Here is a 27,500-nt window from a genome sequence, read left to right as displayed (position 1 = left end):
CTCTTGCAAGACCCAAGTTTAGTTCCCAGCACCATGGTGGGAGGAACAGCCTGTAACTCCAACTGCAGAGGATCTAACACCCTCTTGTGGTTTCTGTGGGCACACACACAAACTCACAAACAAACACACACATAATTTAAAATAAACTCTTAGAAAGAAAAAAAAAAGAATAAAACTTAGAATGTGGCTTGGTTAGAATAATTGGCTAACATATTCAAAGCCCTGAGTTCCAGCCCTAGCACTGCATAAAACCAAACATGGTGCTATATCCCCTTTAATCCCAGCACTTGAGAGCTACAGAAAGTAGGTTCAGGGGGGCTGGAGAGATGGCTCAGCAGTTAAGAGCACTGACTGCTCTTCCAGAGATCCTGAGTTCAAATTCCAGCAACCACATGGTGGCTCACAACCATGTGTAATGAGATCAGATGCCCTCTTCTGGTGTGTCTGAAGACAGCTACAGTGTACTCATATAAATATAATAAATAAAAAAAAGAAAGTAGGTTCAGGAGTTCACTGTTATCCACAGCTATATGACAAATTTGGGGACATCCTCCTGGCTTTGTGGGACTTTGTCTCAATCAGTCAATCAATCAATCAATCAATAAGTTTATTTTTAAAAAGAATTTTTATGTCATATTTTATTGTGGTTTAGCCTACTAACTATAAACTGGTAATTCTTCAAGATGTTTTAGTAAGACAGCATTCTGATATACATGAAGACAGTCATTCTGACTGCTACAAAAAACATTTGAGCTTTAGAACAATAAGCAACATTCTCACCAGATTATCAAGCATCCGCATAAGAGCTTCAAATTCCTGCTCCCCAATCTGCCACTTGGGAGGTGATCCAGAGCCTTCCCCTGCTGGAGTCCCTGGAGAACGGGATTTGGCTTTGTACTTCCCAGGATCCAGCAGAACTAAGTTGTCTGGTCCTCCAGCACTGGCCAGAGTTCGAACCTTTTCAAAAATGAGCAAACAATATGGCTTGGTTCCACAGAGATCAAGAGAACCAGATGACCACAGAGAATACTGAACAATACAGGTCTCAGTAAAACGTGTAGGGCATTTTCAGAGATTATTAAGTCATTTTCCAAGATTTTCTTTGCAATGACAAAATACGGACAGTAGTAATAAATGGGAACATTTGCTTACTACCTGACAGATGTCAGGACTGAATGGTGGGGGCAGCAGGAGGTGGAGGCCACATAGAACAGTAGGAGGAATACTGACACTGAGAAGCAAAACACCTCTAGGTTTCTGCTCTAGCTTTTTCAAAAGGATAGTGAAGGGCAAGTGCAGTAATATATACAGAATATGCATAAAGCTATAGCACACATCAATACTCTACAAGTGATGTGTGCATGTGTATATGAAAAATTAGAAATGAAAATCCCAGCATAAGTTCCAAATCATGAGCTCACCATGGCTAAAGGATTGCTCAAAGCTTCACTCTTGCAAAATAAGTATTTGAAAATCCACATGAACCCCAGATACATCCAAACCATTAGCTAAGTGGAATGGCCTACCTGGATCTCACATGCAACCACAAGGTTATGGATGTAATAGAAGGCCTCCTCCACGCTCTCTCCAACTGACACGAGCCCGTGATTCCTCAGAATGAGAACCTACAGAGAAGCAAGGGAGCGCTGTGCAACAAGGCACCAAGACTCAGCCTTCTAGGCTCTACAACTGAAAACACCACAAGACACTACTGACCTTGCTTTTAGGGCCCAGATTTTTCTGAATCAAAATTTTTTCCTCTTCATCAACCAGAATGCCATGATAGTCGTGATAAGCAACATCTCCAAGGGAAAGTGCCTCCGGGGAAATAGGCAAGAGTCCACACTTCATTGCAGAGACCTAGACACCACGTGGCCACCATGACAAAGAAAAGTCACAGTTAAACAGCAACTCAAGACACATGAACGTGTTCCTCACGGAAATGACACTGATGTATGTTTAACTTCATTTTCTTGTTGGAAATAAATGAATCCATAAACTTAGATTTAATCTTCACTTCCAGAGCCCCTGACAGAAGCTGGGAGATCTTGGGAGAGGAAGCATGACCGGGATTTTCCAGAGATTATGCATGCTATGCCAGCCAGTGCTTATTAATGTAGTGAGTCATGGTTTAAAGAGAGGAACACAAAACAGGCTCTCTGAGGACTATGTCTTAAGGGGAAAAGTTTCAAGTGCTAAGGTTTTGTTCATGTTTTATTTTAGGCTGTAGATAAGAGAAAAATATCTGAAAGTTTCATACAAAGTAATTTATAGCAAATGAACAATTACATACTTACAATTCCTCTGTATTTATTTAAATAAATACAGTAAAGTGCTGTTGGTTTGGTTTGGTTTTGGATTTTCTGAGACTATGAAGTCCTGGCTGCCCTGGAGTTCACTATGTAGACCAGGCTGGCCTTGAACTCACAGAGATCTGCCTGCCTCTTCCTTGAGTATTGGATTAAAGGTGTGTGCCACTATGCCCAGCAACATAGTAAAGTTTTTAAGTAAAACATTTTTAAAAGTTTTAAAGTAGAGTCTCAAAACATTCTAAGTAGCCAGGCATGGTGGGGTAGGCCTGTCTGTCATCCCAGCTACTCCCAGACTGGGTCAGAAAGATCACAAGCTCAAAAAGCAGCCTGGGCTACAGATTAACACTGACTCAAAATATAAAGTAAAAAGAGATTTAAGGACTAGCTCAGCATAGAGCTCAATCCTCATTCGCATAAGGCCTGAGCTTCAATCCTCAGTACTACAAACAAACAAACATTTACCCAGCTTTTATGCTTCCTAAAATTCCCTCAAATCTGTCACAGAATATGCTAATTTTTAACATTCGTTTAAAGTGAGATGGTGGTTCAAGCCTTTTAGTCCTAGTACTCTGCAGGCCAAAACAGGTGAATCTCTATGAGTTCAGGGCCATCCTCATCTATGAGTTATCTATATAACTCATCCTGAATTATAGAGTTCAAGGATATTCAGGGCTACACAGTGGGACCCTGTCTGAGAAAATAAGATAAGGAAAAAAGAAACATATATTCAGCTGCAATGGTACAGATTTGAATTCCTCACACTGAGAGGCTGAGGCAGGAGAATTATCACATTCAAAGACAATCTTAGACTACATTAGGAGACCTTATCCCAGTAGGTTGAGGCAAAAGAATTCCTACAAGTAGCTATACAGTTCCAGTCCAGCCAGTGCTACATAGCAATAGTCTATTTTTTAAAAAGAAAGGGAGGAGGGAGAAAGGGAGGCAGGGCAGGAGAGAGACAAGGAAGACAGGAAAGCAAGTCAAACTAGAGGCCGAGGGTATAGCCCAGGGTTAGATTATATAGGTTTAGCTCTATCCCTAGCAACACATACTCAAAAAGAGATTTTTAAAATAGAAAATCCAAACAGTTGAGAAGTTGTTTTATCCTGTATGTGACTGTGTCTGACATCTATGAGAGCAGAGGTGGGGTAAGTACCCGCACAAGCACTGCACTAGAGGAGAACATCAGGTGTTCTGTTCCACTGCTTTCCACCGCATTCCCTGGAGACTGTCTTCCACTAAACCTAGAGCTGAGCCAGTAGCCATCAAGACCCAGTGATGCTCCTGTCTCTTCCTGTCACAGAGATGGGGTTACAGGCATGCATGCAACTACATACAGCTTTTCTGTGGATCCTAGGTATCTGAACTAAGGTTCTTTTGCTTGAGAAGTAAACATTCTTACCTGCTGAGCCATCTCACCAGCTTCAATCACTGTGTGCGTGCACACATGTGTGTGCATATATATGTAAAATATATAACAATATAGACTTATTAACTTGCTACAATAAGCAAGGGCAAATCAGAGCTTTAAAACCTACGAAGAAAGCTAGGCATACATGGTGGCACATGCCTTTAGTCCCAGCATTTGTGAGGCAGAGGCAGATGGACCTCTATGAATAGGAAGCCAGTCTGGTCTACATAGTGAGTTCCAGGACAGCCAAAGATACATAGTGAGACCCTGTTCTGAAAAAAACAAAACAACAAAGACAAACAAACAAACAAACAAAACAAGACCTACAAGCTCCCAGCATGGCACACTCACCGCAGCCCCTGCTGGGGTGTGAATGTGTACAATACATTTGGCATCTGGTCTCGCAGCATAAATTGCAGAATGCAAAGTGAAGCCAGCCTGATTTACTCCTAGGTTAGTACTTCCACGATCTACTATATCTCCTTGTAGATTGACCTTAACCTGCAAATAAAGAAGCAAACCTTTAGATATCAAGAAGACCTCAGGGCACCCCTACTAGAAAACACTGAAAGCCAAAAAAAGTGTCTATAACTTCTTTTGAGGGTTCTTCCTAAACTAACCATACTTGTGTGTGGTTCAGTTGGGCTCTGAAACTAGATATGAGGTCACTTAAAGATCTAAGAGAATCGTTATAAACATGATGCCAAAGAGAAGGGTATTCTCACCAAGCTGGATGCAGTCACTTCACTGTAGAGAAGTCCAAAAGGCACGATGAGGAAGTGCTCCTGCTCAGAGTTTACTCTGGTCTACGGGAAAATGCCTGAGTCAGCACAGAAGTAATTTTACAGAGATAAAACTACCTGTGTCACTTACAGGACACAAAATCACAGGCGAATGACTAGGTAGGAACTAAAGCATACAGTCTATCACAAAGCTAGGATGATCCGAACACTTACTGCACAGCAATTTAACTTACCGCATACATACTGGTCACAATGCAAACAAGCCAAACAACCCAGGTCAATACTGAACCTCTGCAGGGTCATTGTAAGGTTATTCTGAGGCCACTGGTCTAATGGCAAATGGTGCCAAACCTCAGAAGTAGAATACTCAAACAATTTTTTTTTTTAACGTTTTCCAAGGAGCTAGAGAAATGGCTCAAAAATTAAAAGCACTTGATACTCTTGCAGAGGAGCTAGGTCTGCTTGCCAGAGTTCACATCAGGTAGTTCCCAACAACCTCTAACTCTAGTTCCAAAAGATCCAACCCCGGTTTGGACGCTGTGGATACCTGCACACATATAGTGCACACACAGACAAGCAGGCACACACATACACATAAAATAGATAAATGTTTCCAATTCGGGTTTGTTAATACACAAGCCTGGAGGACAATGGGAAGATAGTAACATTCACGAATGAGCACAATCTTCCCTCAATGTTTGATATACTTTTGAAAGTTCCGATACCAAAATATCATCACCCTCTTGTTTCTCTGCACCGTTCACAGTGTACATCTATCTCTCTCTACGATTCATTCAGCTCAGAAAGGCACAGTAACCAGTGTATACCAAGACTGCAGGAATATAGCAGTAAAAAAGAAGAGATCTTCCTCAGTAAAAGAAGAGGTCTCATTTTGATAAGAAATGGTATTTGGATAGATTGAAGTGCATCTCTATAAGGTAGGCATGCTGAAGCACACCTATGATCCCAGAATTGGGAGGCTAAAGAGGAATGAATAAAGTAGAATGATCCTGAGTCCAGGAATCCCCTAGGTAAGACTGTCTAAAAAAAAAAGTCCTCACGGACTAGACATAAGCATGTTACACATTTGCTATGCTAACAAACCCCATAGCTCTAGCTAAGCTCAGGTACAGTGTTTATAGAGGAAGGGGAAGGGAAAGGAAGAAGGGGGAAAGGAGACAGTGGGAAGACTTCATTTCCCTGTTACTAATTGGTGGACAATTTTTCATGTTATTAAATAGTTCATACTTCTATAAAGATGAAGTTATTTTATTGTATTTTGTTCATTTTATATTGATTTTTCCATTTTTTTTTCCTGAGGCCAGCCTGACCTTATAGCAAGTTCTAAGTCAGCCAGAGTTATAGAGTGTGAACCTTTCTCAAAAGATAACAATATACAATTCTAATTGTAAGCTTAACATATTTGCATGTTTTAATAGAAAACACCTAAAATATCTAATTCTTAGTCTAAAGTAAAAGGTATTACACACAGAATTCAGACATCAAATGAAAGAAGGGCATTTCAGAGCAGATTTCTTCAGCGGCGGTCTCTGCCAGTGCCCTTGTCTACCACCCTCCTCTGTAATGAGGATGGACAGCCTCAGACCCTCAGCCACTACTAAAACCCAAGCACAGCCCAGCACTCAGGAGGATGGGTGGGCGGCCTGCTACAGAGATGGACACTATATCCCCTACACGGGCCAGACTGTCACCTCAGAGCTTAGCATTCCATGGAATCTAGACTGGACTGAGATGTTGTACAGGTGCTAAGACTTAACCCAGGACAGAAAGGCCTGTGTGCCAGTGAAGAATCGCCAAGAAAGGATGCTCAGCCCATTATCCAGCTGGGCCACCTGGCTTGTCCTTTCCCGTCTCCAAGGCTTCTCTAAGTCTGATACCACTTTAAAGATCTAAGTCCATCTATCCTCTCCAAGCCTCTCACACCTGTCAGCACTATAAAATCCCCTGAGCAGAAAATCCCTGACCCTCTTCCAGAGTAAGGACAAAATGACTCTTAGCACTTGTTTTTGTACCAATACTGTTAATATCTCTTTCCTAAGTGTCTACATAATAATATCTGGATGGTATGATGGTATCTAAGGGTAATACAAATAGATGTCATAAATCTTAACAACAAAACCAAAAATGCTCTAAAATTTAAAAAGCCAAAAGAGGAGGATGGTTTCTTTTTCAAAGACTTCCTGATTTCAGTTCATAAAATAAAATAAAATCTTTTTGGTAACTTGAATTTTTTTAACTCTGTGTTAATAACCAAGAAGATCACTTATAGGCAGAACAGTAAGCATTTAACTGGCATTTTAATTCTGTCAATGCCAAACAAATTACAAGGGAGAGGGGAGAGGCTTATAAATTTAAGTCAAAGTCACTAAAATACCACTCACAACAGGGTGAGTTATACACAGCATCTTAAAAACACACAAATAAGCTTCTGTTAGAGCCAAGCACCACATTTCCTAGTCCTATTTCAGCTATAACATCTGCCTAGAATCAATTAGCACTAAATCTCCCTCTGAGCTTCCAGTCCAGTCTAGTTAGCTGGAAGGCCAGCAGATGATCAGTGCCTCATGAGCTAGACTGACTGGACCTACTGTTCAGCTACCAAAGGTTTCTACTGAGTTCTTTTTCACAATTTTCCTAAAGTAATTTCAGTTCAGCCAGGGCTGGTCACCATTTGATAGTTTAGGGCACACCTACACAGTACCAGACACTGCTCCTGGTCCCAGGCCCACACGAGGGAGCACTAAGCAGCTCTGCTGATAGAGCTGGTACCCCTGTGATAATGTGCCATAGACTGCACACATGGGATCAGTCACTGCATGGAAACACAAGACTGCACTCTAACAGCAATGGAGTGAGCAGACAGGGGAGGCAGCCTCGCATCTGCAGTAAGGATTACACCACACTGCTAACAAAGAAAGCGCTAGACCACAGCTTCAGGTTTCACATTCTCTGGGCCCAGGAGGGAGCTGAACTAAGCACTCCTTATAAGCTCACATGTGGAAAGCTCCACACATGTGTATGAAGAAAAGGCTGAAGCAGTCAAGCAGCTGCTAACATTTGCTACTGCAAAACAAACAGCAGTGCTGGAATGATTACAAATTTTTCTTTAGACCTCTGTAACACCTACAGAAGGTATACTTGTTGTGATAAGCAGGTATTATAGTGATAATTTTTTTTTTAAAGATTTATTTATTGTTATATGTAAAGTACACTGTAGCTGTCTTCAGATACCCCAGAAGAGGGCATCAGATCTCATTACAGGTAGTTGTGAGCCACCATGTGGTTGCTGGGATTTGAACTCAGGACCTTCAGAAGAGCAGTTGATGTTCTTTCCCGCTGAGCCATCTCACCAGCTCTATAGTGATAATTTTAAAAATTCAGTATTGTCAAGATGGAGTCAGTGTGGGTCACACACTGAATTAAAACCAGTCTCAAAAAGTAGTAAAAGTGGAGGCTAGAGAGATGCTCAGCAGCTAAGAGTACTGTTTGCTCTTCTAAAAAGATCCAAGGTCAGTGCCAGCACCACAGAGTGGCTTACAACGCCCTAACACTCTGGTTTCAAGGGATCCAACACAATCCTCTGGCCTCATTCAGCATCTGCACATACACAGGAAGACAGACAGACACACACACACACACACAAACTTTTTAAAATAGTGAAGCTTTAGCTTTTATATTTATATTAATATTTACATGGTGACACACGCCTTTAATCACAGCACTTAGGAGGCAGAGGTAGGCAGCTCTCTGAGTTCTAGGCCAACCTGGTACGAAGTGAGTTCGAGAACAGCCAGGGCTACACACAGAAACCCTGTCTCAAAAAACAAAGAAAAACAAAAAGTAAAGTTCTTAAAATCAGGGGAGGGAGGAAGAGACCAACAAGAAATTGAAACAAGCTTTAAAGCCAAAGAAAAAGAAATTCAGAGAAAAAGGAAAGAGAAAGCAAGCTGTCCGTGCCTTTACAGCTCAACAGAAGTGTGGCCAGAGACAGCAAGAGCTCCCTTAATTCTCTTTGAAATGGTTACTCAAAAAAGGGCCAAATGTGTGTATTTGCTTGTTTATTGAAGACAAGGTCACCTGTAGATGACACTAGCATTCAGTCAAGGATGATCTTGAATTTCATTTTTTTTACATTCATTCATTCATTCATTCATTGGTGAAATGTGGGCATGTGCCACAGCACCTGTGTGAAGGGTACAGAACAACTTGAAGGAATCCTTCCTTCCGTCCTCCCTTCCTTCCTTCCTTTCCACCATGTGGGTTCCATGGATTGAATTCAGGCAACATAAACCCAGCAAAGAGCATTACTGAAATGATGGGTCATGAAAGCAAGCTAGACAAAGGAGAAAGTGAAGAATGGAACGATTGGTGAGAAAAAGGGAGGACCCGTGCTCAAGGCAGGGCTCATGCTGTTCACTCACACAACCTGAGCAGGAACAATGGGTTAATACAGAGAAAGCAGACAGCCAGTAACATCTGTTACAAAACTGAGGGGAGGACAGAGAGGCCCTGATAATGCTGGGAACAGAACAAAACTGGAGAAGCTGAAAACCACCCACAGGCAGAGAGGGCTCTGACCAGAGTCAGGAAGAAAACATTGTTATTCTTAGATTTATAAGTCATAGATGAATTTTAAGAATGGCTTATAATTTGGTAAACACTCATTAATTAGGTTATAAAGATGTTTTTAAAAAACTATTCTTGGGCTGGAGAGATGGATCAGCAGCTAAGAGCACTGGCTGCTCTTCCAGAGGTCCTGAGTTCAATTCCCAGCAACCACATGGTGGCTCACAACCACCTGTAATGGGATCTCATGCCCTCTTCTGGTGTGTCTGAAGACAGCTACTGTGTACTCATATAAATAAATAAAAATAAATAAATAAATAAAAACTACTCTCATAACTTTTAGCCCACACACATCAATTCTTGTGTTCTGCAGCAAGGAATGCAAAAGAGAGGGTGTTCTAAGATCTACTAAAGTATGTAAGAAAAGATGGTGCTAGACACTTAAGTCGCTCCTCACTCCGCCGACTCTGTGGACTAAGCTGCACTACTCAGTTACAGTCTGGAGTACTCACTGTGATGTGATTGTAGATAAGCTGAGACCACCCAAAGAGATCTGCCAGTCTGTAAAATGCTGCTAGTTTACACCGCAGTAACTTCTCCCCTTTGTCATATGCAATAGAATCAGATCCTCTAAGGTCATTCACAGGAGTAACCATACCAAGACCTAAAATAAAGAAAAACAAAAGTCAAACTTTTTTTATATATTTTATTGGTATTTTATTTTTTGTATTTGTTGACTATAAATCAATTACCAAAGTCCTATTTTAGACCATAAAATTAGTCCATATTAGACCATAAAATTTCAGAAATTTCAATGACAGAAAGACAATGTTCTCCCTGGCATTAATATATAGTTCAAAAAATAGATAACAAAAATATAGTGAAATTTGTGAGATGCAGTAAGGAATAGATTAGAAGAAAATGTACAGCCTCTGGCTGGGGGCTGTTTCAGGTGCTGCATGTCAGGAGAGGCCTTAAGACTAGACTGTAAGAAAAAAACGAAGCCATATTTTCAAGAGCCGTCTTACAGGTGTAAGGTCGGCATGTAAGACATGAATCTGAAAGAGCCAGCAGTTTGGTTCTTGAAAGACCTCTGAATTGTATTCAGTTAATTACTTCAGTGAATAGGTCAGGACCAAGTCATGAGGCAGGGACAAAAACAAACCCAGGAATGATATTTTTTCTAGCAATAAATGAGTTGTGGTGAACAGGGACAGTGAAGTGGACCACATGGGTAACATCTGACACAAGACAACATGGCAGAGACTATCAGTGCTCTGATCATATCAATTGCTACATGAAAAGGGGGGCGTAAGGATCTGTGTAAGGAAAGGTGGACTGTGGTGAATACATGGATAAAGATAGGCAGCAACAGCAATCATAGCTGGCAACAAATGTATTTCTGAGTAATCAGATAACAGAAAATGCAAAGAACAGATGGTTCTTCCTTGATCTTTGTTTGGTAATTTCCAAATCGTGCACAGTCTATACTCTTATTTACCAGGTGATGATAGCATATGCCTTTAATCCCAGCACTTGAGAGGCAGAAGCAGGGGATCTCTGCTATACAAATGAAGTTCCAGGACAGCCAGGGCTACACAGAGAAACTCTGTCTCAACCCCACTACCCACCCTCCCAAAAAACCAAACCCTTCAATTCTGTGTATTGTCCAGTGCATACTCACATACTCACGTGGCTCACATGAACAAGCTTCAGAACCTTATCTGGAAGGTTCCAGACCACAGGTTACAAAGCCAAGAACTACTCACTCATGTTCAGGGCGGCCATTCCTCCTTGTGGAGCTGCTGGGTAGACATTTGGTACACTCGCTGTCATGAAATCTGCAATCTGCTGCAATGCCAACAGGCCTGTGGGGTTCTTCCCCTTCTTAAACTGCTCCTGTATCATAGACTCCAGCTCTTCACAGAAGGCCTACAATGCATATTAAAATGTCACACACTTTCCATTGGGAGTGCTATTATCTTATTAGAGTGAGTATAGAACTATCAGATAAATGTCTGTTTTCATCCAGCGCTAGAGCAGCAAACAGTGGTCTGAACATTTCACTTTTGAAAATATGATCTGAAATATTCTTTTTTATAAGTAATTAACAAAATAAAAGCTTAAAACTTAGATGCTGGGCAGTGGTGGCACACACCTTTAATCCCAGCACATGGGAGTCAGAGGCAGGCAGATTTCTGAGTTCCAGGCCAGCTTGGTCTACAGAGTGAGTTCCAGGACAGCCAGAGCTACACAGAGAAATGCTGTCTCAAAAAAACCAACCAAACAAAACAAACAAACAAACAAACAAACAAACAGGATTCAACTAATGGAACAGGATTCAACTAATGGAAATCTATTTTAAGGAAATATAAGGAATGCATTTAAAGACTTATTCATAAGGTAATTAATCTCAGCATTACAGATTCTTAAAAAGTAGGCCACATTTCAGAAATTAAAAAGCTGATTCAACATGGGGGGAATTCTACAGATGCATTTAACAGGAAAATCTTAAAATCAGATGGCATGGGGCTGGCGAGATGGGTACTGACTGCTCTTCCAAAGGTCCTGAGTTAAAATCCCAGCAACCATATGGTGGCTCACAACCACCATAATGAGATATAACACCCTCTTTTGGTGCATCTGAAGTCAGCTACAGTGTACTTATGTATAATAATAAATAAATCTTTGGGCCGGAGCGAGCGGGGCAGACCAGAGCGAGCAGAGGTCCTAAAAATTCAATTCCCAACAACCACATGAAGGCTCACAACCATCTGTATAGCTACAGTGTGCTCACATACATAAAACAAATAAATAAATAAATCTTTAAAAAAAAATCAAATGGCATAAAACTGCCCTTGATATGTTTTTGAGTAAAAAGATAATATAGTCAGTTTTATAAGAAAAACTTAAAAACCTAAACTATAAAAAGATTAAAAGTATATCAAATGATAGTTACAATTCTCAGGAGCAAGATTACTGATAACTTTTATATTCTACTTTGTGCTTTTTTGTATTTTCTTCAAAATAGGAAACTGTCTTGTTAAAGTAGAAAAGAACTGCACAGTGGTGCACACCTGTCATCCTCTACAGGGAGCAGCTCAAGGTCACCCTAAGCTGCACAGCTACAGAACAAGTTCAGAAGCAGCCTCGGCTACAGGAGACCCTACAGAAAACAACTGTCTTCAGGGAGGAAAAGAAAGACAACATGACAGCATTCCTGTAGCCCTGACATCTGGGAGGCTGACGCAGGTAGACTGAAGTTCAAGGCTACCTTGAGCTAGTGAGACTCTGTCAATTAAAGCATTAAAAAAAAAGAAAAGAAAAACCCCTCTATCTTTTATTAAATAATCCTAAATTAGGCAAAAACATGCAGTTGACTGATAATTATTTTAGCGAGAAGTTATTGCTGTAATAGGACAGATTTTTCTATGATGTTGTGGCTTTGGTTTTTTGGAACAGAGTCTAACAGCTACCTAGCCACAGGAGGCCTGAACTGTCTATGTGGACCAGGCCTTGAATTTACAGTGGTCCTCCCTCCTGCCTTGGCCTTTGAATACTGAGATTAGAGGTGTATACCATCACACCTAGCTTCCCTCAAACTGTTAGAACTTATCATATAGCTTAAAAGAAATAAGTCTTTTTTCCAAATAATTATAAATGATACCTCAGATGAAAGCATGAATTCACTGGATGATCCATCTAACTGTTAAGTACTCAGTGATTCCAATTAAACTTACCTGTAGTTTTCATTGCTTAATATGAAAACCTACTGAAAGAATTTGCCAAAGAGCACTGTAGCACACCTATCACTCACACTCCTTTGTGTGTAACAGCAAATGTATGACTGCTAGTCCGTTGGAGTGTTGTTGGCCAAGAGCCTTTTGCAAAACCAAGGTCTACCACTCATGATTAAGTCAGTGTCTGCAGGTCTGTCAGTCCATGAGGGAGGGAAAACAAGGATCAAAGCCCAGCTACGGATCTGTCTTTGTTATCAATACATAACGCATGGGGATACATATGAAAACACATGCACAAAGACTTAAATAAGCTGACTTCCACTGAACATCACCGGGTACTGGTCACCACGGCTGCAACCTCAAACCCAGCCTGGGCTATGTAAAGGAACTACTTAAAAAAAATACATACACACACACACACACACACACACACACACACACACACACACACACTTACTTATGTCTCAATTTAAAAGACTTTCTATCCTCATGAATCCTTAGGCAAATAATCCATTTCCATGCTTTTCAAATATACATACATATCTATGACAAACACAATTCAAATGTGTCACCATTAGACCCTGTGTTAGGCACTGAAGACTGACACAGGTAAGACAATTCCTACCATCACGGAACTCAAAGACGCAGTAAGGAAAGAGCAGGTTATGAGGGTCTCCCAAGCTTTCAGCGTCTCAGGTAGCACTTATGTACAATATGGATGGTTGGCATGGAGCTGGCGTAGTGATGAGGGAGGGCCTCAAGGTTTTACCTCTAGCCAGCAGTCACCGCCCAACGCTCCTATGTGCTACTGTGGTAACAAACCCTGACGGTTCAACATCTACACGCCAACCTTTCTCAGCTAGACTTTCCTTCCTCCTGTGCTCTCCATTCCTCTCTGCTTCTCACTTCTGCAGTCACACTCTAGACCTATTCAAAGCCACAAATGAACTCTCCGACTAGTCCCTTTAGTATCCACATCACCCTTTCCTCTACCCTACTGTGATTCTAACATTCCCCCCACTCCTTCTCACCCTCTTGATATCCCAGTGTCCTTCACTAAGCTTAAACCCACAGTAATCATTTTTCTATTTCTACCATTCAAGTGGCAAAACCCTAGTGAGTTCAAATACTACTTTTCTTCCCTTCTGCTAATGTTTCACAAAGGTAAAAGGAGACAGACATGAGATCCAGCCCACATTAACACGCTACCCTGTCTGCAAGTTTATGGCCTCTGACCTCAAGTTCCCCTTCACATTATCCTGACTAACTTGATTTTCCCTCCCCTTTTTTATTTGGTGAAGGCTAATAGCAAACATCATCCGAAAGAGACCAGATGGGCAAGGTGTTACTATAAGAAGCCTTGCGCTGGGCAGGGGTGATGCACGCCTTTAACCCCAGCACACAGAAGGCAGAGGCCAGCCTGGTTTACAGAACAAGTTCTAGGACAGCCAGGGCTACACAGAGGAAGAAACCTAGGAAGTGTCCTTTGCCACTAGAATCTCACACAGGGCAAGGCCAGGCTGGGGTTATGAGAATGTCCCCACACACTCAACACATTCCACACAAGTACTTGATACAACTATTGCTGTTCACTTCTTCCTCTGCCATCTGCTCATCCAGTATGTCAACAACATTTCCACGCTGGACAGTACCATTCTCTTCCTTGTCAAGTCTAAAGGCCTTCTACAGAATCCTTGTAGGAGACTGGGCCTTGCTCTTGGTCACAGTGTGCAGCATGGGCAGGGAATGTTCAGAGTCGAGCACCTTCTCATACATTTAATCACTGCCGGAGTCCCCAGGACCTTGAGCACCTCAGCATTAGTAGGATTCTGGCCCAGGATGCTCATCACAGACCCACACTGGCTGTAAGGAATCAGCTACTCAGTCAAACAGCTGGAAGGACCCCTGCAGGACTTCTGCAATAATCTCTCTCAGCTCTCTTTGAGACAAGAAAGCATCCCTGGCTGGCCTGAACTCACAGAGATCTGTCAGACTCTGACTCTGAATACTAAGATTAAAGGAATTAGCAACCATGTTGGGGGTGAGGGATCACTTTTTTCTCTCCTCTCCCTCTGCCCCCTCTCTTCTCTCTCCCTACTTTTTCTAAGCTTTGTATTCATTGAAAAGTTAAGACCTGCCTTTATCACATTCTTGCCGCCATGATATTCTGTCTCAGAATACAGAGCCAAGTAAACCAGGAATGAACCCTCTGAAAGTCAAAATAAATTCCCTTTCTCTTGTAAGATTTTTTTGCCAGGTATTTAGTCATGGCAACAAGAAAAGTAGGTAATACAGTAACATTCCTACCATGGCATCGGTTCCCTGGCATCCTAGGCCATTGCTGTGGGACAACTCTAGCCACCAGTACTCCAAAGGGGCAGGCCTACACACTTTTCTCATAGCACAAGCCTATGTTTAAAACACACACACAAACACACAAACACACAAACTTTAAAAACTATGGTAGTTCTAGATGTAAAAGAAGAAACTTAAAAAGACGAATAGAAGCCGGGCGGTGGTGGCGCGCGCCTTTAATCCCAGCACTTGGGAGGCAGAGGCAGGTGGATTTCTGAGTTCGAGGCCAGCCTGGTCTCCAGAGTGAGTTCCAGGACAGCCAGGGCTATACAGAGAAACCCTGTCTCAAAAAAAACCAAAAAAAGAAAAAAAAAAAAAAAAAAAAAAAAAAGACGAATAGAATGCCCTCAGTTTCCCTCATTGTTAAGATCTAATATTATTAATTACTATATTAGTAACTTTTCTGTTGCTGTGATAAAATACCATGACCAAAGGGATTTTAATTATGGAAGAGTTTATTTTCGCTTATGGTTCCAGAAGTCATGGCAGGGAGGCATGCAGCAAGCAGGCATGGTAGCAGAAGCAGGAAGCTGAAATCTCACATCTTCAGGCATGAGCATAAAGCAGAGAGAAGTGGTGCCATACTATAAAAACCTCACAGCCCACTCACAGTGGTGTTCCTCCAAAGGTTCTACAACCTCCCCAAACAAAGCCACCAACTGGAGGTCAAGTATTTGAACACTTAAGCTGTGAGGGACATTCTCATTCAAACCACCACAATTACCAAAGTACTGGTGTCAAAATGAAGGAGGCATCAAAGATGTACCCTTTCAATGAAACCCAGGTTGGACGGCTTTACTGTCTTCTCACTCCTGTCACTCCTTGTTCTGTTCTAGAGCTTACTGCCTTTGGACTAGCAACATTCCAGTGCTCTCTGTGGTCTAACCACTTTGTGAGGAAGCATCTTTCTCCCTGCCCCTTACACTCTCAGAGCTTGGCACAGTCCTATGCACACTAGGTGTGCTGAACTCAGAGTCTCCCTCGGAGCCTGGCACAGTCCTGTGCACATTAGGTGTGCTGAATTCAGAGTCTCCCTCGGAGTCTGGCACAGTCCTGCGCACACTAGGTGTGCTGAACTCAGAGTCTCCCTCTACCTCTAGTCACAGTCTCTTAGCTTCCTCTGCTCTCCTAGCTTCTTCTCCTTCTCAATTCTTCTATCACACTATCATTCTACTTTCTAAATCAATCTCCAAAAAGTCTCTCTCTTTTCCACCCTGAACCTAATTACAGTTCTTAATCTCTTCTGTTTGGAAGATGGCTACTATGTTCTGAAGCCAGAATCCCCTCCTTAAACTTGAATTCTGTCTGTTCCCTGTCAGCAATCTCCAGGACCTCCATACTTAGAGAACAATTCGAGTTCCTATTTCAACCTACACAGCCTTCCAGAATCCACTCTAACTGTCCTCCCTCCATGCCACCTTGGAGACACCAACCACAGTCTCCTCAAGCACTCCTACCTTAAGAATTCACCTAAGCCGCTTCTCAAGCTGGAAAGTTTCTGTTCTTGATACCTACATGGCCAGGTCCTTCATGCTACAGAATCAGGTTAACAAGCTCTCCTCAGAGAGGCCTTCTGACCACAGCCACACACAGTTTCAGTACTCTACTGCTTTCAACATAGCACATGACTGTATTTAATCATTTACTGCCTTCAACTAGAATGTCTACACGTGTCCTTTATATTCTTCATGTTCTGCACAGATCTGAGCACTTTCTCATTATACCTTCATAACAATACAGTCAATCTCAAACTACTAGAGGCCTCCCTCACAAGTCATGCTTACTGCTAAGTTCATATCCATATGTCCTCCCAGCATATAAGACAGTATCATTTTTTAAGAGTCAATGACACCTTCCAAAAATACTAACAAGACAAAGCAAAACCAGATTAGAAGGAAGGAAAAGGAAGACTGCAGCCCAATAAGGGCAGCATAATCAACAGGAAGAAGCTGCCAGGACAAGGCTACATGTCATCTAGAAGACACCTGGTAAGTACAATTGTGGCCCACAGTGCGGGCTGTAACAAATCAGGTGCAATTTATTAGCTTAGCTATGGCCAAGAACAGGGAAGGCCACAAGGAGTGTCCCTTATTCAAAATATTTAGGTTTAGAATGAGAATTATTTCAGATTTTGGAGTATTTGCACAGGCTTTATCAACTGATCATACAAACATCTCAAATGTTGTCAAATCCAAATGTTTAACCAATATGGTAATGCTTAAAATATTTGTCTTAGATTTTTGAAAAAGGGATGCTTGACCTGTATTTTAAAGAAAACGGTGGATTTTATATTGTTACAATGTACAATTACAATTTACAAGTGTTTATAAAAAACACTTTGGAACAACAGTGAAGACAGTTAAAAGTAGAAATTAATATCTATCCTTTATAACTCTAGAATCTTCTAATTATGTCTGGTAGCACAAACCAAAGAGAATTTTTCAACAAGTTTCTATAAACAGGAGCATTGATGTGCTGTGTAATAAGAACTGACTATGCCATTGAAACAACAGGCCTAAGAGTACAGAAATCACAAGGAAGCTGGCCAAATTTGTTCTAAACAAGCTTTTTCTTACAGGACTCTGTAGAATCATAGACACCCTCTTCTTCTGCTCCATCATATTGAAGTCCTGACGAAGGTCCGGTGCCATGTTCCTCTCCCGCAAATATTCTGGATTGTTCTCATCCACTCTGTCAAAGTACCTCTCCTTGTGAGGGGCTGTGGTTGGAGGTGGTGAGGTCACCACTGCGGCCCGAGTGTCACCATTCATTGTGCAATTTTCCTAGGGTCCTACAGATTGAAAATAAAAGACATTTTTGTGTTCAAATTAATGCCCATTAGGATTTCATGATGAGGACATCAACCTCAGAAATACATGCTTCTATGTGGTGATATGCTGGCTCCTTTACAGTTCAGAAGCACATGACCGGTCAATCATTCCCTCCCTCCACTAATCAATGCTGTATTTTGTTCTAGTCATTGTTTATTAGAGCATAGACGAACAATCTAACAATGCTATTATGTATGTACTCTGGCAAATGCAAAACAAATTCAAAAGGAATAAGAAATTTAAACTTGACTATATGGTAATTAACACTTAGGTTTATCCTACATTGACAGACTTTAGAAGTGTTAAAACAAAACTTTTTGTTTTGTTTTGTTTTGTTTGTTTGTGTGTTTTTGCGATAGTCTTTCTACATATCCCTGGCTGTCCTGGAACTCACTCTGTAGATCATGTTTGCTCTGGAATACTGGGATTCAAACTGCATCACCACATCACTCCCACATCACTCCAGCACCCTTCCTTATTTTTAAAGATAAGACGACATCTGCCTATGGTAGTTCATGTCTATAACCCAGCACTATTTTCCCCCTGAGACAGGGTTCCTCCATGTATCCCTGGCTGTCCTGCAACTCACTCTGTAGACCAAGCCAGTTGCAAACTCACACAGATCCGCCTGGCTCTGACCCCCAAGTGTACTTGAGATGTGCAAAAGGATCAGGAAGTCAAAGTCACAGGCTATCTAGTGAGTTCCAAGTCAGCCTAGATAGACAACATGAGACTCTCTCTCAAAACAAACAAAAAATTAATTTAAAAAAAATGAGGAAAAACGTGAAGACTGAGATTCAAACCAAAGCAATGTAGCTCATAGCTTTGTTTGGTTCCTAAACTCTCAGAACTGTACCATACATGACAAAGATGACAAGTGCAGCCGTGGCAAACCCACGAGACACAGAAAGCTGAGGCTTGAGGCAGCTCAGCAGGTACAGAGAACTTGGGGCTCTTCCCATGTACCCAAGATTTGTTCCCAGCATCCACACTGTTCCTAGTGGTCAGCTCCCTCTTCTGACTTCTCAAGCACATTCACACAGCCACAAATGAGTGTTAAATGAGAGAGATGGGAAGGTCATGGATGAGAAGACTGGCCTTTAACGACCACAGACTCAATACGGTCTGGTATTGACCTTCGTAATGACTATCATATGAGTGCGTGTGACACGTGACACATGCACACGACGCACAGCCACACATGAAGGCATACATGGAAGACGGAAACTTATAGAAGACAGTCATGTGCTACTACACATATCCTCTATGAGGTACTCGTGAATTAGACGGACTCTTCTCTCCATTCTAAACATTTCAGGCCTCAATGAACCCCAAGAGTCAACTCAAATGTTCCCTGCACCGTAGCCTGGCTCAAGGTCTCCTATAGCCAGAGCATGTTATTCTTAGTTCCCTTGTAGCAACTTTCTAACAGGGCCAGAGCCCCTGTAAAAATGCTTGCTGCCCAACAGTCTATGGCCCAGGGTAGAACGGAGGAAATATATTTCTAGCTCACTTTTTAAATGAACACTAGGAAAGTATTTCATATACATCAAGACCTCAATTAAGATTTTGTTCCTGGCCAGGCAGTGGTGGCTCACACTTTTAATCCCAGCAAAAGCAGGTGGATCTCTGAGTTCAAGGTCAGAACAAAAAAAAAAGAAAAAAGAAAAGAAAAACAAAAACAAAAGAAAAACAAAACAAGACTTTGTTTTTCAGTGAATGCTGCTACAAGGGACGTTATTTTTTGTTTGTTTGTTTCTTTTTTTTTTTTTTTTAAAGATTTATTTATTTTGGCCAGAAGGTAGTGGCACACAGCTTTAATGCCAGTACTTGGAAGGCAGAGGCAGGCAGATCTCTATAAGTTCAAAGCCAGCCTAGTCTACAAAGCAAGTTCCAGGACAGCCAAGGCTACACAGAGAAATCTTGCCTCGAAAATAACCAACTTTATTTTATGTGTATGTGTTCTGTCTGTATGTACAGGTGTGCACCATTTGTGTGTCTGATGCCCATGGAGGTCAGAAGAGGGCTCCAGATCCACTGGAACTGGAGTTACAAATGGTTGTAAGCTACGATGTGGGTGCTGGGAACCAAACCTGGGTCATGTGCTCTTAATCAATAAGTTATTTCTCTAGCCCACAACAAACTTTTCTTTTTTTTCTCTTTTTTTGGTTTTTCAAGACAGGGTTTTTCTCTGTATAGCCCTGGCTGTCCTGGAACTCACTCTGTAGACCAAGCTGGCCTGGAACTCAGAAATCCATCTGCCTCTGCCTCCCAAGTGCTGGGATTAAAGGCATGCGCCACCACTGCCGGGCCAAACTTTTCTTGGAAAAGGGTTCTATGAGAGCTCCTCTGCATTCAAAATACAGCTGCATCTTAAGTCATAATCAACTAGAAGATGGGGCCTCTGCTGGAATGGATGTCAAGATTTTAAACAAACTTGGAGGAGCCAGAACTGACACTATCCAGGCAAAGGGCTGGAATAGTGCAACATGGTGAGAACCCACCTAGAACCTTAGATGGCAAGCTCAGGAGACCTTGGTAAATTAGTGGCTCAGAAACACAAAAACATGGAGAGGTTTGCTAAAAGAGATGCTGCCAATTAATAAAAAGGAATCCCTATAATCTACTGAAGTGAGCAAGTCCAAATTGATATATGCTTCCCCCAAATAAAATGATAAGGTACAATATCTCAAGATTTGTATTCCTTGTCAGCAATGCAATTCTCCATTACACCACAGAAAGAAAGAAAGAAAGAAAGAAAGAAAGAAAGAAAGAAAGAAAGAAAGAAAGAAAGAAAGAGAGAAAGAAAGAAAGAAAGAAAGAAAGAAAGGAAGGAAGGAAGGAAGAAAGAAAGAGAGGGAGGGGAGGAAGGAAGGGAAGGGAAGGGAGGGGAAGGGAGGGAAAAAGATAGATCACTCACTCACTCACTCACTGGAGTTTCTTAAAAGCCTTGGGCTGCTAAGGACCTGAGTTCAATAAAGCCATTATTAATCTGATTGGATCACTTCTATCCCTTATCTCTAGATATTCTCTTACTAATGAAAACTGCTCAAAAGACCTTCTAAATTAACACTGCTGACCATGCACCACACCCTGATAAGTTTTACACGTAGGAACTCACAGTAGTGTTTCAGGACAGCCTGAAGTACATAAAGGGTCTTTGATTTGTTTTTAAAAAAAATTCCAGTGAAGTTGATCTCCATTATCTTCACTTGGGCACGAGCACATATCTATCCAAATGTTCTAAACAAAAGTTTTTAAGAAATTCCACTCACTCCACTTGAGACTCAGTGACTGAGACAAAAGGATCAAGAGTTCAAGGCCAACCTGAACTACATAGTTAAAAAAATAAAATAATAATGATGATGGTGGTGGTGGTGGTGATGGTGATGATGATGAAGGGAGGGAGGGAAAGAAACAGAAAAGGTAATTCTACAAAAAAAGACAGCAGTCCATATTCTAGGAGAAGATGGGAGAAGTCTAGACACAGTGTCGAATTCTAGTGAGCTTCTTCACCAGCCACTGTACCAAGTCTCGTATTCTGAGCCAAGCACCACGATGGGTCCCAGGTGGGCAAAGGCTGCAACACCAAGCATGGTGAGGCAGTCCTGTAACCTCAGCACTCAGTGGAAGCAAGACCATGGTGAGCTCGAGGCCAGAGGCCTGCCGTTCATGCATTTCACACCCGAGTTGATGGGGCTGGAGATGAGGCCTGCGGGAAGGAGCACAGGATGCTCTTGTTTGCCAGCACACATGTGGGAGGCTCACAACCACTGCTAACTCCAGATCCAGGGGTTCACATGCCTCTGGCACCATCACTGAACCAGGTACAGAGACACATACACATTTTTTTTAGATATTAGAGGGAAAAGAAAAAGCCGGAACTCAACGTTTTACTGCAACAGTGCCAACTGTCTTTCCTATTTTTGCTTCTTCACTAGATTTACTCTTCAACTACTGTAACTGGGATAGGGGGAAGACAGGCTTCTCTGTGGAGCCCTGGCTGTTTCTCTGTAGACCAGGCTGGCCTCAAACTCACAGAGATCCACCTAAGTGCTAGTGCTGGGATTAAAGACCTGTGCTACCACCACCTTTTTTTTTTTTTAAGACAGGTTTTCATCACCTAGCTCTGGCTGGCCCCTTACTGTGTAAATCAGAGATCTGTGTGCCACTCTCTCCAAAGTGCAGGGGTAAAAGGCCGACCCTACCACACCAGGCTTTTTCAACTACTGTAATAGTTTTACTTTTGCTGAAATTATAAAAATCTTTGAAAATTTACTGATTCCTGAAACAAAATTTGCCCTTCCTTGTTTCCTCCCCTTTTGGCGCTGAGAATCAAACACCACAAGTTCAAGGTATTGTAGTAAGCCAATAAATACGCTGCTGCTAAACTGCACCCCAGACCCAAACTCTTTCTGAAGGGCATCCATGAGGGAAGGTTCTAAGTAGTAATTTGGTCTTTCCTTTTAATTATTTTCCTGAGGGGAAGGCTAAGTGGGGAAGTCTGACAAGAATACAGGTAAGGAAGTGCTCCCCGCCTCGCCCCAGAATCAATGGTCTGAATGTTCCTAGCTGTGAAGTAATTAGTTGTAAAGTAAAAGCTAGGACTTGAAGGATTGTGAAGAGCACAGAACTGAATGTAGGGAGAACGGATCACTATTCTGCACACGCAAAGGCTGCGTGTGCTGCTGTGTTGGCTCTGAAGCCTAAGGACAGAGCCAGGATTCCTCTTTTGATCTACATAGGAAGCATTTAAAATCACAAAGAGAAGCCTAAGTAAAACTGTCAAAAGTGTGCTCTTTGAAAAGTTACCACATAGGCTACTGGAGGTTTAAGTCTTTATGCTACCAAGTAACTATAAATGTACAGGTGTCTTCACAAAATTTTTCATTTTAAATGAAAAATGTAAGATACAGAAAATGGTATACAGACAGTATATGTGAGAGGTAAGTAAAAACTCATTTATATTTGCATAAATAAACAATAAAATCCACAAGAAATTGAAAATAATAGAGTTCTGAGGAGCTGAGCAGACGGGGGCAGGGGTGGGCAATTATATAAGTATTATATCTACATCTTAAAGTTAATTTGTAAAATAATTTAAAAATAAAATACCACTTAGAAAATAAAATAATAATTACCACTGCAGGTGTATAATGAGCATAGATACTGTGCTGTGTTGACACAGGAACAGAATGTGGGGAGAGCCACAGGACTTTATAGAGTCAGTCATCTCTTCTACCTTTATGTGAGTTCCAGGAATCCACCTCAAGGCACCATCCACGCACTGCAAGCACTTTCCTGCTGAGCCATCTTGCCATCCCCACTTGTTTCAGGCTTTTACATTCTATACAGGCACTAAAAATATGTTCTGTGACTGAAGTGTTTTAGCAGGGTGGCCTTATCCTGATCTCACAGATAATAAAATATAGCTTGTAAGAGACTATGGGCAGTGGTGTATGCCTTTAATCCCTGTGCTCGGGAGGCAGAAGCAGGCAATCATCAAGTTTGAGGCCAGTCTGGTCTACAGTGCAAGTTCCAGGATAACCATGGCTACACAGTGAGACTGAAAGAGTTAGATTTGAGACTTGTGCTGGCTAATGAGAAAATTGCAGGTTTGAGGAAAACACAGTGGACCAAGGTAAAGGCATGTCCAGGTGGGCCTGGGCAGGGGCAGGCGAGCTGTTGGGACATTCTGGGAACTAGCAGGCCAGGAAGATGTGGAGGAGAAAGCATGCAAAGATATGACCGGGTGGGCTCTAGCATGACTCAACTGAGTAATGGGTCATCTGGTCCTCTTAGATATGGTTTAAGGTCAGCCAGATGCTCTGTTGACTCAGATTACCACCCTTAGGAATTTTCCGCCCTGATCTGCATGTACACTAGCTGATATTTGAATTAGCCAATCATGTATAGCCACACCAATTCCTTTGTTCCCTCACACCTTTTCCCTATATAAACCCCTAACCCCTGAGCCTTGTGGTCAATTCCTCTATCTCCTGCATGAGATACGTGTTGATCCAGAGCTCCGATATTAAACTGCCTCATGTGTCTACAGCAAGACAGTCTCTCGTGATTCCTTGGGTGCTCATCCTCCCGAGAGTTGAGTGGGGGTCTCCCTACGGGGGTCTTTCAAGACCCTATCTCAAAAAACAAAAACAAAAAACAAAAAGCAAAATAAACAAAAACTGTGTCTTGTCCTAAAGTAAATATACTGTGTTAGGTAAATTTTCAAGTTAAGTTGAGAATATACTGAACAAAATATGACCCTTCCTGGTGTCTGTTCAGAATGTCTCCATTTGTATCTGAACAAACTATTAATGAGTTTTCTCTCTAAATCTACACTGCTTGATTAAAACTATTTGGGGTTGCTTTGGGTGTTTGTGTTTGTTTGTTTTGAGACAGCCTCACACTGTAGCCATGGCTATCCTAAGTCTTGCTATATAGAGATGAACTGGCCTTGAACACCTAAGAGATCCTCTTGCCTCCACTACCCAAGAGCTGAGATGAAAGGCATGTGCCACAAAACCCCCCACCCCCGACTAAAACTGGAGTATTTTCTGATTCTATATTAGCCCCACTTAGCAGAAATTATTTCCATCTTGCCAAAAGCAGTGGAGTTGCAGCCTACAAGGACTGTTCCATGTAAGAATATTACACAGGATATACGTCCATTCGGATTATGGTGATATGAATGGAAATGACCTCCACAGATTCTTATTTGAATACCTGGTCCCAGGTTTTTAGAACTGTCTGGGAAAGATTAGGAGATGAACCTTGTTAAAGGAAGAGGTATGTTGCTGGGGGAAGGACATGCCTGAATGCCTACTGCCATGTTCCCCACCATGAAGGCCATGAATTCTAACCCTCTGGAATCACGACCTCCCAAATTAAATGTTTCTTTTATAAGTTGTCTTAGTGGGTCTGGAGAGATGGCTCAGCGGTTAAGAGCACTGACTGCTCTTCCAGAAGTCCTGAGTTCAATTCTCAGCAACCACATGGTGGCTCACAACCATCTATAATGGGATCTGATGCTCTCTTCGGAAGAGCAGTCAGTGCTCTTACCTGCTGAGCCATCTCACCAGCCCTAAGTCAGTTTTCTTATCAGACACATCTACTCTGCTGACAAACATTTGCTAAGGAACTGTATGGCACTACTATGAACTAGGCTCTGCCCAGCTATGCAGGTGTCTGGGTGACAACTGAACAAGACAAAACAAGACAAAACACTTCTGCCTTCACTGAGCATATCTGAAGGGTTGGGAGTAGGAGATGGATGGCACAGCAACTACCGTGCACAAGGCCTAGGATTCAACCTCCAAAACAGGGGGTGCATCTTTCTGAAAGGAAGCCAGGCAGGTAGATGGCCAGGGAGTAAGTCACAGAGATTCAGAGACTGAATGTTCTGTGCAGGGCCTGGCACTGCAGGGGGCACGGGGGAAGGCCAGGAATAGGTGATCATTCAGGAAAGTCTCCCAGACCTGGGTGATTGGGGCCACAGCCAGGTGGACGGGGTTCAGAACAGCCTCTAGGCAGACAAACAACAGACTCATGAAAGCTAACTTGTTCCAGAGTATGAGAATGTACTAGTCAAGTACATCGTCACTTTTGAGATTAATACATTTCCTTTACATTGTGGTAAAAGAACAAATAAACTAAGAAAGAATTAAGCATCTTTTTTCCTTCTACATGTAAAATTAATGCCAGAGGATAGGACTGTTAGGGTTAAAACAGCAAGGTGCCCCAAATGCTGGAGGCATAAATAAGAGAATTTGCAGCTACAGGATGAGGCAGGCAAACTTACCAGGTAAGGGGAAGAAAGCAGCTCTGGAAAAACAGCCAAGCCATAGCCATCCCATAAGCCCCTCTTTAAAGAACAGGCAAAGTACCGCTGCCTTCTGCCCTAGTAAACCTCAACTTGATGAACAGTCCCACCTTGGAACGTACTCTTGCATTTAAGGCTGTACTATGAGCAGGGCAGTGGTGGTGCACACTTGGGAGGCAGAGACAGGCGGATTTCTGAGTTCGAGACCAGCCTGGTCTACAGAGTGAGTTCCAGGACAGCCAGAGCTACACAGAGAAACCTTGTCTTGAAAAACAAACAAAAAAATAAAAGACTGTATTATGAATGAGAATGGCTTCTAAGAAAGCCTTTACTTATTCCAGGAAAGAGACCACCCTGGGCCATCTTAGGGGTATGGGCAAAGACTCTGAAAGCTAAACACCAGAGGTTTGGGGGTGCCCTGGGGCTCTGGTCTGCTCTCTATTCTGGAGGGTGCCTTTTGCCACCCCTTACTCCTTTGCTATCAACTTTGACTTCGGGCTCTACCTTGGGAATACAAGCACTGAGAATGTAAGCTCTGGACCTCTGAGACCCACTTGTAATTCCTCCTCTACCCACTCACTTATTAACTCCTTCCCTTCATCCTCCAAGATCACCTCACACAACCTCCTAGCAGCACCTGACCCTATCCCCCCACACTCACCCCCGCCTCACAGCGTCCTTTCTGCCTTCCCTCCTACCTCTCCAGCCACTCTATGTGCTGCTTCCTTTGCTGTCTCCTTTCTACCCAGACCCCTGAGCTCTTGCTCAGCCCCATCTCTGTTCATACTTCTCTAGTTCTCTATTCTAGCCATCTATCAAATTCACCTAGAAAAGCCAGATATGGTGGTGCATATCTGTTATCCCAGTACTCTGAAGGCTGAGGCAGGAGGATCACTGAGTTCAAGGCCAGCTTGAGACTGGGATATATAGTAATTCCAAGGACTATACTGCATAAGACTATTTCAAAAAACTAAAATATCATGTTTTTAAAGAACCAGAGAAGGAGTTGGAGACATAGTTTAGCAGTTGAGAGCACTGGCTGTTCTTCCAGAGATTCTGAGTTCAATTCCCAGCAACCATCTGTAAGGAGATCTGATGCCCTCTTCTCTTCTGGTGTGTCTGAAGACAGCAATATATAAAATACATACATATAAAACAAATCTAAAAAAAAGAGAGAGAGAGAGAGAGATGTGCTGTGTGCTGGATAGTGTATGTCAACTTGACCTAAGCAAAAATTATCTGAGAGGAGGGAACCTCAATTAAGAAAAAGCAACATCCATAAGACTGGGTTCCAGACAAGCCTGTGGGGCATTTTCTTAATTAGTTATAGATGGAGGAAAGCCCAGCCCATTGAAAGCTGCCATCCCTGGGATGGTGGTCCTGGGTTCTATAAGAAATGAGGCTGATAAAGCCAAGAGAAGCAAGCCAGTAAGCAGCACCCCTACATGGACTCTGCATCAGCTCCTGCCTGGAAGTGTAAGCCAAATAAACCCTTTCCTCTCCAACTGGCTTGATCATGGTGTTTCATCACACCAAAGAAGCCCTAAGACAGGTTAGAAAGAGGGCTTAGTGGTTAGATATGCTTGACCAATGCTCAGATTCCAATACCCTCATAGTAAGCTGTCTGCCAACAAAAGCCTATATAACTTGCCACAGCTCGCTCTCTCTCTCTCTCTCTCTCTCTCTCTCTCTCTCT

General features: G+C 42.2%; 1 protein-coding gene across 15 annotated transcripts in view; it reads right to left on the bottom strand.

The window, feature by feature from the left end:
- Window positions 1–27,500, bottom strand: part of Add1 (adducin 1) — a 58,184-nt gene that overhangs the window by 16,689 nt on the left and 13,995 nt on the right. For all 15 annotated transcript variants that reach the window (XM_031341067.1, XM_031341066.1, XM_031341068.1 and 12 more), the window contains exons 2-9: window positions 17,725–17,939; window positions 10,823–10,985; window positions 9,566–9,717; window positions 4,449–4,529; window positions 4,075–4,224; window positions 1,717–1,860; window positions 1,527–1,625; window positions 781–957 (exon numbers count right to left, since the gene is read on the bottom strand). In XM_031341067.1, coding sequence (XP_031196927.1) covers window positions 781–957; window positions 1,527–1,625; window positions 1,717–1,860; window positions 4,075–4,224; window positions 4,449–4,529; window positions 9,566–9,717; window positions 10,823–10,985; window positions 17,725–17,919 — 1,161 coding nt within the window. In that variant the 5' untranslated portion in view covers window positions 17,920–17,939. The remainder of the gene's footprint in view (window positions 1–780; window positions 958–1,526; window positions 1,626–1,716; window positions 1,861–4,074; window positions 4,225–4,448; window positions 4,530–9,565; window positions 9,718–10,822; window positions 10,986–17,724; window positions 17,940–27,500) is intronic.

The sequence above is a fragment of the Mastomys coucha genome, unplaced genomic scaffold (genome assembly GCF_008632895.1).
Source record: "Mastomys coucha isolate ucsf_1 unplaced genomic scaffold, UCSF_Mcou_1 pScaffold22, whole genome shotgun sequence".
Taxonomy (NCBI): domain Eukaryota; kingdom Metazoa; phylum Chordata; class Mammalia; order Rodentia; family Muridae; genus Mastomys; species Mastomys coucha.
Note: the sequence above shows the minus strand (reverse complement) of the source record. Positions and strands in the feature narration are given on the sequence as shown.